Source organism: Primulina tabacum, chromosome 17, assembly GCF_025594145.1.
Source record: "Primulina tabacum isolate GXHZ01 chromosome 17, ASM2559414v2, whole genome shotgun sequence".
In the NCBI taxonomy this organism is placed as follows: domain Eukaryota; kingdom Viridiplantae; phylum Streptophyta; class Magnoliopsida; order Lamiales; family Gesneriaceae; genus Primulina; species Primulina tabacum.
The window spans coordinates 4,904,583-4,916,365 of NC_134566.1; the positions used below are offsets into that span (position 1 = coordinate 4,904,583).

The following is an 11,783-nucleotide window of genomic DNA, read 5'->3' on the forward strand; positions in this document are numbered from 1 at the left end:
ATGATGCAGGTGAGCATATTGATATAGAGATTGGAGGCGCCGATAACTGAGTAGACGGGGCAGGATGTGCGCACGCTAAGTAGACGAGGACTTTGAATTATTTTAAATAACATTCTAGGGTGAGTAGACAATATGACAGTCTAGCGTGCGCACATCCAGCCCCGTCTACTCAATCTTCGGCTCCTCCAGTCTCCATATCAATATGTTCACCTGCATCATTCACACCTACTGAGTCTAAAGACTCAACACACCTGAATCGTAATAGCAAGTACATATACATAACATGCAACCGCGAAAGATACTGTAATTAAAATACATTGCATGATGTCTAAAGCGTAAGCATAAACATGACATGACATGACATGACATAACATAACATGACAAAACATAAACGTGTCTATATCACATCATATCAACATATACGTGTTCAATTTTTTTTATTTTAAATAACAGTCTAGAATTTGATGTTGAGATATTTTTTTAACTGTAGTATTTTTACCAGTAGTTGAATACTTTTATTTTAAAATGTATGATTGACGGCTATTACTGCATGCATGCGCTTAAATGTAATTTTCGAAAAATTGTTTACAAAAAAAAAATTAGTAGTATTTTAGTAGCACGAGTGGTTTCATGCTAACACGAAATATTTTCATCATTATGCATCGTCTTCGAAGAAGAAGAATGCTATTATATCTCTTGACGATGGTACTGGTCATGTTACAGCTGGGGTGGAAGACTTCAAGAGCATATTACGCAGTGTTTTCATGATCTTTTCCCTTCTACTGGTTGTCTTGATAACCATATGATCAACCTAGTACCAAGATGTATCAGTGATACTCAGAACCAGCTTCTCACAAGCCTTTTTGAAGCAACAAAAGTGGTCACAGCTCTCCCATCCATGCATCCAGACAAATCTCCATGTCCGGATGGAATGAATCCGGCCCGGATTCTACCGACATTTTTGGGATATCACTGTTATGGATGTTATTTGTCTCTCTTTTTAGATTAATCTTCCACTTCCCCTAAGGCTTAATTCCCAAGAAACATCTTTATTTTCTCATAAAGTTTATAGATAATTACGTCTTTGTATAGTTATATATATATATATATATATATATTGATTCTAATATATATATTTTTTAAAAAAATGTAAATTCTAATAGTTAATGACGCAATATTAGATATGTTAAATTTTTTTCATTAGAAAATAAATAAAAGTCAATGACGAATTTATGTTGTGTGCTTTATTGGCTAGTTATATATAAAAGAGTTGCATGATAACCAATTTAGTTTTTTTTTTTAAAAAAATACAATGTTTAACCATTCTACAAATTTTCATTCAGCCAATATAATATATATATATATATATATATATGTAAATACAATTTTATTTTTAGATTTTTTTAGTTATATAATTTTAAAAGTAACAACATCTTAAATAATTTCTTTTATAAATTTATACAACAAATGAGGTTGGTGTCCGAGCATATTCATTTGGCGTGGGTGAGAATAGCAAAACTCAGCAACACAATTATCCGTCTCCGAATGAGCAATTCGAATTTCATTTCCCTTTAATTTTTACTCGTCAAATCTCCTCCATCAGCACAGAGCATCAATTGTCCCTCAATTCTCTCTTCAAAGCAATCTCAATTTGACCCCCTGAATTCTAGGGCTTGTTTGCATCCTGACCAGTAATCTCTGGTAGAGTCGTTAATTCCCCTGGTTCTCTGTTTTTTTTTACAGTATGAGGTGTACCTAGTGTTAGTATGTGTGTGTTGCATGCTTATTATTTTGCATATAATTGGGTTTCTGATTTGGGTTTTTGGTTTTGTGCTGGCTTGACCATTTGTGAATGTGCGATTAGTAGTTGGATTGTTGTTTCGGTTTGGTTTTTACTTGGGCTTTTGTGATGTGGTGATAAATATTAGTTTTGGGAGTGGTTTGATTTTAAAGTAGAATATTTCTGGCTTAATTGTAACTGAAGTCGGAATATTTCCCGGAAGGTGAGCGGTGGTGGCCCCGGATTAAAATTTGGGAGGTAAACCATGAATAAAAATTACCATGAATTTTGTTTGATACTTGGACGTGTTGCCTTCTCTAAGCCCTGTTTGCTGGCTGGAAGCATATTATCACAATCATTTCTTGACAAACAAACTTTTCTTCAAGGAGAAGCTCTAAATCCCCTTTCTTCTTTGGCTAAACTGGTTTTTGTCCTTTGATTGCACAAATAGTAAAGCCAATGAACGGGAAGTTACGTTTTCCATGATGATAACTTTTTTCTTCTTTCAGTATCATATAAAGATCTCAGACGAAAGCATTTGTGACAAAGGATTGGACTGCATGTTGCATTTTGGATAAATTTTACTTGAGTTTAGTTATACCTGAAATTAGGAATTCCATATCAGGAATCATATGAATTGAGTACATGCCTGTGTACGACATTTAGAGGGGAAACATTATAATTTATATGCTAATTGTAACTGGTTGGCATGGTTATTTACCAACAATTGTGGCATGGTTATGAGGCTATGTGGACACAAATATGCTGTTGGTTTAAGCATATCTGATCAGGAGTACTGTATCACTTGTTAAGTTTTTAATGATGCTTTTTGTGCTCAGTGAATATCCAACTATAAAAGGTTTTGCTATTCTGAGCCTCTATTACTGTTCCTTCCACATTGAAGTTTAGGCTGCATGCTTAGAAATTTTCCCCCCTCGCTTGGACTGACTGGGCTTTGTCTGGCTTATGTAAGGATTCGGTTGTTGAGTTCACGGACAAATTGGGAGAGCATGCAACCTAAGTCTAAGGGTGTTAATCAAGTAGAATCTAAGCTGCCTAAAATTACCAATTCCAATATATGCTCAGAACCATGGTGGAATAATGGTGGAAATACTTCCTTTTCTCCTGCCATGATGCGGGACAAAGCATCAGACTCGTCATCCCTGGAACAATCTGCAGATGGCCACTCACATTCTGAGGGTGGAATAAATGAGGATGATGATGATGCGGTCAAACATTCACCAAGTACTTTACCTTTGCGACCAGGTATCTTCAATAAGCCAGTAACTTATCCAAAAATATTCCTTTGGTTAATACCGCGTGGATGTTTATGAATGCAATACTAATAATCGTGTGTGTCAAAATCAGATACGAATTATAGGCACATGGAGAATCTTCAGCAAGTTGCACCAGGCTTGCATCAAGGAAATGATGGGAGCCTCAGACAACTTCCCCAACAGTTTGAGCTTGTCGGACACTCGATTGTAAGATAGTCACAATCAGAAATATCGAAATAAAAAAATTGCAATCAGAAATATTAAAGTACAAATGTTGCTATCTAGATAAAGGAAATTCGAAATTTGCGATTTGAAATAATTGTATTGTCTGATGCTTGCCAGATGGTCACGGCAGCGATATTGAATTTCGTCTTTGTAATCCAGAAATCTATTTTATTTTGTTGAACCCTTTTCAGGGCTGTGCCTCAAATCCTTATGATCCTTATTATGGAGGAACGGTGGCAGCTTATGGGCAGCCTTTGGTATGTGCATGAACTGTTGGTTCTACTTTTCATTGTTAAATCTTGTGAAGAGACAAACACTTGATGTGATTTTGATTTTTATCTTATTGAACGACTTCCATTTTTTGAATCAAAAAATGAACTTCTATGGGTTGGAGTCCTACTTTCGGAGGACAAAATATGTATGCGCTCGTTAGGACCAATTACCCATTTTTCAATTTTGCTATTCATAGGGTTCTGAGAATTACATTTTTTTATCAGGTTCCTCATTTATATGACATCAATAATACAAGGATGCCACTGCCCTTGGAAATGACAGAGGAGCCAGTTTATGTGAATGCCAAGCAATACCATGGTATTATGCGAAGACGACAGTCACGTGCTAAAGCAGAGCTTGAAAAGAAGATGATTAAATCTCGGAAGGTACTTTTTTGGTTCCCCAAATAAGCCTCATGTTGAATCTATTTCGTGAGAGAAGGCTTATTCTAAAAACTTTCATTGACTAACTTTTCTTATACTCGTTTTATGGGCTATAGAGGTTTTTCTATTTTTAACTTACAGCCTTATTTGCATGAGTCCCGACATCAACATGCCTTGAGGAGGGAAAGAGGCTCTGGGGGGCGTTTTGCTAAAAAGTCGGATGCTGATACATCCAAGGGAACAGACACTGGCTCGGCCACCACTTCACAATCAATCAGTTCATCAGGTTCCGATCCCTTTCTGTCTGAGTCAAGTCGAGCAAAAGCACCCGAGTCTCTGCAGGAGCCAGCATCTCAGGCTAAATCTGGTGCGGTGAGGGAACGATCCCAGTCGACGGTTGGAACATATCCCATCTAGTTATGCAAATGGTAAGAAGGTAGGTTTGGTTTGAAGAAAGTGTAAATCTTGGCTTCTAGGCCGGGCGGCAATTCATTCTTGGCTGTTTTATTTAGGTCGTGGAGGGGAGGAATGCTGGGATTTTCTTAGCTTCTTTCAGTGTACAAATGGCTAGAAACGTAGTCTTAGGAAAAATCCATGTTTTATTTTGTAAAATTTGTAGTAGGAGAGCAGTGTTTTGTTGCGTTTGTTACATTTTGAAGTGTCGTTTGCATCAACTGCAAAACCTTTTTGTTTCCTTATTAATTACGATTATGATAATTATGAGATGACAATTATATATATCGCAGAGTGATCATGGTACGGCTTGAGCAGTTTCTTCCCTCTAAATTTGAATCTAATTGTGGCATACTGTTCGGTTTGAAACATTTTTTAATTACGGTTTTTAATGTAAAATTAGATTTGCAGTCTTAGGCGGTTATTAATTATTGATTTTTTCAAATAAGAGTGATGACTTGGTTGGTTTTTTTAAAATTAAGAGATGATGACTAAAAAGTATCTTGGGTTTACCAGTAATTTTGATATTGATTGTAACAAAATTGACTGATCCTGAAATCTAGTTTGTCGATATAAATCATTCTACATAATAGTGCGGATATAGTTTGAAATATAGGTTGAATACTCAGTGTGAGATATTGCAAAAACTGAATAGATAATCAACTAGAACACATGAATTTTATGGATGTTTGGAGTGTTCAAATATTTTTATGTCACCTTTTCTATCTAAAGGATATGTTTTTTTTTTTACAAAAAGACTATGTATTACAACATATTGTAATAATCCACTTTAATTGGACTTATAAACTCTCAAACTGAAACTCTTAGTTTATCAAATTCTTTACAGTAGAAAATTGATTCGCATCCTAAATACCACAAATTAATACAATGAAAATAAGTGCAAGTGTGCGATTTGTAGATTTAGAAAATGCTTGAAGAGAGATCGCAACTGATCGATGATTGTCAATAATGTGTTCATTATGTTCACCAACCTTCTTCAACTGAGTTGATCAGATATATATAGTCTTTGATCCCAACGATCATATTGAATGTATTTAATGATAAATATCCGTTGAATAGTCGTTTAGTTCAAGCTGTTGACTTTATCTGATAGTGGTGCGAAATATCAGACTATTTTGCTCTGTTACATCTGTTCTGCTTGTGTACGAACTGTCAGTCTGTCGGCTGATGTTACAACTGATGTCGTGGCTAACTGATCAGCGGATCAGTTCAGCTAGACATTTTCAGTTCAAATTGATGTCTTTTAAGTTTGGGATACTTCAGTTGACGAAGGCTCTTCCAGTTCAGTTAATCGAAGTCTTTAGTTCTAAATATCGATTCGTTAACTGAACTTTTACGTCATTTGATTTAAATCTTCTTTCAGTTACGATTTGTCTGTTCAGTTTTGTTATTCACTTCTTTTGCGAATATATTTGTCCAACTCTGAAACTTATAATATTATAACAATTTCTCTTTTTTCGGTATTTGACAAAACTTAGATATCTTAGACTAATGAACTGATTAATCTGATAGAGAAATTGATTGTAGATAAAATAATGTATATATTCGTATGTATTCAGGAAATTTTTTTCATTGAGTTTGAAATAGGTAAGTACAGATTCATACATACAATTCAAAATAAAAAAAATAAAAATACAGATGTCCAATAGACTTTCAACCGACTTAGGACTCTTGATTATTTCTTGGACTTGTTCTCAACTGGTCCTTTATCAGTTGGTTTGTCTGGTTCACTCCTTTTCTTACTGCTAGTCCCTATTGCTGTTGTCAGCTGTTCTTCCTCTTTTTTGTTAACACCTGCTGATCTAGTGAGGAGAAGGATTGCTGAACTGACTTGAGCAGAAATTTCAACCAGCTGATCTTGTACTAAGTCAATTTTCTTTGAGAGACTTTTGTGGACAAAATCAATCATGTTGCTAATTAGTTTCTGAGAGGAGAGAAGAGTAGGGATCGTACTGTTTTTCTTTTCATCTTTTCAACTGTTTCAAATAGGGCAGCTACATCCTTCGTCAGTTTCTTCAAGTCTTTCATCGTGTGATCTTTCAGAGTGTCTAGACTTAAAGAATGCAGTAGTTGAGTAGATTTGACTTGAGAGAAACTGGAACCAAGATTTAATAGTTCTGATAAAAAACTGTCCAACATCCATCAACTATAATGGAAGTTCAGGGGAGAAATCTTCAGTGTGAACCTTTTCTTTCCCTTTTTCTTTTGGTGTGAACTACACTACTGCAAGCTGATTTGGAGCAGCATCTTGGTCTATATCCTCTGCCCTTTCTGGCACTGTCTCTTCTTGAACTAGTGGACTGTGAGGCTGATCCTGATGATCAGTTGTAGCAATGGATGCCTGAGCAGTTGTCTGAGAAGAAATCAGTTGAAGAGTAGCTTCGATCATGAAGAAAGTTTCAGGAAGCACCAAATTGGATGGAATCAGTTTTGGCACAGCTGATGAATCTTGGACTGTTGGAGTGATAGAAGGTTCAGTTGAAAACTGAACTGACTTGGTTTGGACTTCCGCTTCTATTTTTGAGACTGATGCATCTACAATCATTGGTGCCACAACAACTTCATCAACGGTTGTATCATTTGTGTATTCCATTTGAATATCTTCAGCAAATGATTGCAACAGTTCGTCTACATTGGCTAGAGTTAGTTCCTCTTCAGTGTAGGTATACGGCTGTGCTGCTGATTTAAAAGCTGGTGGAATAATGATTTCTGTGGATGAGGATGGTTGATCTACTGGAGAGATTGGAGGATGAACTCTGGAACCAGTTTAGCTGGTTGAACCATAGCTGACTCTGTTTCAGCTAAAGCTCTAAGCTGTTCCTCTACCGCCTCAATTGGAGGGAACTCTTCAGCTGTTGTCGGGCTGCTGGTATCAACTGAGATGTATAACTGCTGTCCCATCTTCCAGTTCTTTACTTTCATCTGAATAGAGATGAAATCAGAGTCCAGTTGTTTAAAAACTGCTCGATCATCGTATGTAGTTGGACCAGATGGATCATAGTTCGTCTTTAGTTCAGTTGTCACCTAAGTTAGCCTCTTGATTCTCATTAGGTCAAAGAAGTATGACCTTCTTTCCATGGCTTGGGATACGGAGGTGGTATTCACATCCTTCATTACAGCTAATTCCAGTGAGATTAATTTCTTATGAACTATCTTCTTCTTTAACTTCTTTGCAAGTGTGACTGTTCTGAAATTCACTCATTCATCATAGTGTTCTAATTTCATATCCGCATGCTCATTTATGGAGTCCATAATGAGATCAATCTGCGTCTGAATTGCATTGCTTGGTCTTGGTTCTTCAATCAGCTTCACCTTGCCCTTCGGATCAGTTAGGGCATGAGGCAGATCTAAAGCGGAATCAATTGTGTCCACCACCTCTCTGATGAGCACTCCTTTTGAGTGTGCCTGAGGATGAATTGTGGGGCGGACAACTGTGGTGAGAGGAGCTGGATTCCCAGTCAGCTTTAGCGTCACACCAAATTCAGTGATGATAGTTGAGGGATAGTCAGCAGCAGTCTTTGTCTTCAGTTTAGAATCTGGCAGAACTAACTGAATGAGAACTGCAGAAAGAGGTGTTCAGCTCCTGAGGGCAGTAGTCTGAGCTCAAGAAGAGCTCATGGAGTAGCAGCCGGCTTAGTCTTCTGAGATCTCGACTTCTTTTCAAGTTGAGGAGATGGGGTCTTCTCCGAACCACTGGTGGACAAGACCAGTTTCTTCTTGGATTTTTGAGCAACAACTGTTTTTGCCTTGATAGCTTTCTTTGATCTAGCAGTTCCTTCCTCAACTCCACTCTTTTTGGATTGAGTGTTCTGAAAATTGTAGACTTTGAATTTGTTGGTTGTTGAGGATGATGCCAGAAGAACTCCCCGAGTCTTCAATCAGTTTGATCAGTTGAGGAGCAAACCCCTTCGACTGCTTGGCAGTCTGAAACATATTCTTCAAGATGTTGAATAGGATAGATGACCAGTTGACTTTGATACCTTTCATGATGATGGTCATAACCTGAAACTTCTCAAGTGTTAAGGCGAAGAATGAACTGGCCTTAGCTAAAATTTCCTTTGCAGAAATGTCGGCCAACAGCTGATATTCTGTCTTCAGTTCGCGCTTGGCATCAGACACTTTGATTGACTGCCGACTGGCAGAGAGAAGTAGCTGAAACTCTTCAACATCAGCAGTTGCGACCTCTGAAAAACTTGAAATTCCTTCAGCTGTCAGTTGGAAGGAATTGCTGAAATAAACTTCATCAATAATCATTGAGTGATTATTGACTGACATCTGAATCTTTCCATCAGCAGTAACTGAGCTTGACTCATAAATGGATAGAAGCTCTGGGAGTAGAGTTCCTCAGTAGCTAGCCCTAGGAATTGAAGAAGTCCAGAAGCTTCAATCTTCTCGAAAATAGTTCAAACTTATTCAATGGAGCCTGAGAAAATCGATTTCAACTGAGTTCAACAAGAAGGCTGGGGTTTGTACTTCCATTTGAATATTGGAATTGCTCTATAAAGAGAGAAAATAGAGTGCATATGATTTTCTCTGAAGAATTTGAGACTTAGAGAATTTTAAGAGTGTGAGAACAAATCTAAGAAAGAGCGGTTGCTATATATGTCTCGTGACTTTTCAAATTTCGGACACGTGACAGTCCGTTACAAGTTTGACCATAATAATAGGGTAACAAGCCGTTGCCAGTATTTTTAGAAATTGAATCTGAGCAGTTATACAAAAACGGAAATAAGACATTTGAAATTCAAAATTTTAAATTGACAACCACGATTAGTCACGTTTTTTTTTATTTTGGAACTTAAAACAAATTAAAGTTAATCAATTTATTTGATAAGATCAGTTGACTTAATTACTGACTGATCAGTCTATAAATGATTCATTTTAGTTCATAAATAACTGATATTTGTCTTATCAGTTGACTTCCTGAAATTTTACGTTCTCCTAAATAAATCAACTAGATAAATCAATAAACCCTAAAATATTTCTGTAGTAAGAAAACTTAGTCTCGGGTAATGTCTTAGTGAAGATATCTGATGCTTGTTGTTCAGTTGAGATATATTCCAGCCTGATATCCTTCTTGAGATAATGATCTCTGGTGAAGTGATGTCTGACATCAATGTGCTTGGTTCTGGAATGAAGAACTAGATTATATGTAACGCAATGGAGCTGGTGTTGTCACAGAAGATTGGCAACTCTTCAGCTATTACTCCATAATCTTTCATTTGTTGCTGGATCTAAAGCAGTTGAGCACAGCAACTTCCAGCAGCTAAATATTCAACTTCAGTTGTGGAAGTGGCGATGGATGTTTGCTTCGTGCTGAACCATGAGATCAGTCAGTCTCCTAGAAACTGACATGATCAACTTGTACTTTCGCGATCAAGCTTACATCTTGCATAATCTGCATCTGAATATCCTACTAAATTGAAAGATGAATACTTAGCATACCAAAGCCCACATTTTGTATGTCTTTTAGATATTTTAAGAAATGCGGTTGTTTAGGATTAGCCTGAAATCTAACACATTAACATACATAAAAAATAATATCAGGAATGCATGCAGTTAGGTATAATAAAGAACTTATTAGATCTCTGTAGAGTGCTATCTCAACTGATATTCCCCCTTCATATTTATCTAATTTAACTGATGAACTCATGGGAGTGGATGCAGCTGAACATGTTTCCATGTCAAATTTCTTTAGCAGTTTCTTTGTGTATTTGGTCTGACTGATATAAATATCATTTTTCAATTGCTTAACTTGCAGACCTAGAAAGAATGTCAGTTCACTCATCATGCTCATCTCAAACTTATCCTGCATCAGCTGAGCAAACCTATCGCATAGTTTGAGGTTATTTGACCCAAAAATAATATCATCAACATAAATTTGAACTAGTAATGAATGATCTTTATTTGTAAATTTGAACAGAGTTTTATCAACTGTTCCCACTGTAAAATCGTGATCAATCAAGAACTTTGATAAAGTCTCATCATACCAAGCTTTAGGTGCTTGTTTTAAACCATATAAAGCTTTATTAAGATGATAAACGTGATCGGAGAGTAGGTGGTGTACAAAACCTGGAGGTTGTTCTATATACTTCTTCATGTACCTGACCGTTCAGAAATGTGCTTTTCACATCCATCTGATATACTTTAAAGTTTTTGAAGAATTCGTAGGCTAGGAATATCTTGATTGCTTCCACTCTAGCAACTGAATCATATGTCTCGTCGTAATCTATTCCTTCTTCCTGTCTGTAGCCTTGTGTGACCAGTCTAGCTTTGTTGCGCACAACTGAACCATCTTCATTCAGTTTATTTCTGTATACCCATTTGGTACCTATGATAGATTTTGAAGAGGGTTTTGGAACTAACGTCCAGACATTGTTATTGTAAACTGATTAAGCTCTTCTTGCATAACAATGACACAACTGGGATCAGGTAGAGATTCATCAGTTTTCTTTGGTTCCAGTTGCGATATAAAAGCAAAATATATAAATAAGTTCAACATCTGATTTCTGGTTTTTACCGGCTCTGTAGTTCGGATATGTGAGACATCTTTGCGTTTCTGGTTCAGTTTGTAACTGGCCAGTTTCTTATGCTTCAGCTGGAATATTTTCAGTTTGTGTTTGAATGTGATCTTGATGCTCTACAAACTGATCATTAGGAATTGTATCATGTCCAACTGGTGGTTCTACCACTTTTGACTCTGGTGTTTGAAGGAAGTTTTAACAGCATGATTTTCATCTTCACTATCATCCTCTTAACTTATATCTGTTAAGTGATTAGTAAGCTCAACTGGATCAGTTGGCTTATCAGTTAACACAATTTCATCAAATACAACATGTATAGATTCTTGAACATTGAGAGTACGTTTATTGAATATCCTATATGCTTTACTAACTGATGAATATCATAAGAATAATTCTTCATCTCATTTAACATCGAAGTCAGTTAAGTGATTTTTACCATTGTTGTGAATGAAGCATTTGCACCTGAATATTCTAAATTATGAAACCACGCTTTTATTGCCATGTCAGATCTCATAAGGTGTTTTCGAATAATTCTTATTAATCATTGATCTATTCTGAGTGTAACACGTTGTGTTAACTGATTCTGCCGAAAACCTTTGAGAAATACCAGAATCAGCTAGCATTGTCCTTTCTGCCTCTTTAAGAGTTCGATTTCTTCGTTCAGCTACACCATTCTGTTGAGGTGTTCTTGCAGCTGAGAACTCATACCTGATTCCTAGATTTTGAAGAAATTTAAATAGAGTCTGATTGACAAATTCAGTTCCACGATCGAATCTTATTCTGTCAATCCCAATTGATTTATCATTAAAAAGTCTTTTGAACAGTTTTATCAGTTGTGAAGCAGTTT

At 36.4% G+C, this 11,783-nt stretch overlaps 1 protein-coding gene across 3 annotated transcripts; it reads left to right on the forward strand.

The window, feature by feature from the left end:
* Positions 1-1,502: 1,502 nt before the first annotated feature.
* LOC142531575 (nuclear transcription factor Y subunit A-1-like) lies at positions 1,503-4,676 on the forward strand. Of its 3 annotated transcripts, none has more exons than XM_075637758.1 (6): positions 1,503-1,701; positions 2,754-3,046; positions 3,149-3,264; positions 3,474-3,539; positions 3,780-3,941; positions 4,080-4,676. In XM_075637758.1, exons 2-6 carry the CDS (start codon positions 2,791-2,793, stop codon positions 4,353-4,355), a joined length of 876 nt encoding a protein of 291 aa, XP_075493873.1. In that variant the 5' UTR covers positions 1,503-1,701; positions 2,754-2,790; the 3' UTR covers positions 4,356-4,676. The 3 variants fall into 3 exon arrangements, with proteins under 3 accessions (XP_075493873.1, XP_075493875.1, XP_075493874.1); XM_075637760.1 differs by having other exon boundaries at positions 2,867-3,046; XM_075637759.1 differs by lacking the exon at positions 1,503-1,701 and adding an exon at positions 1,711-2,639.
* Positions 4,677-11,783: the final 7,107 nt, after the last annotated feature.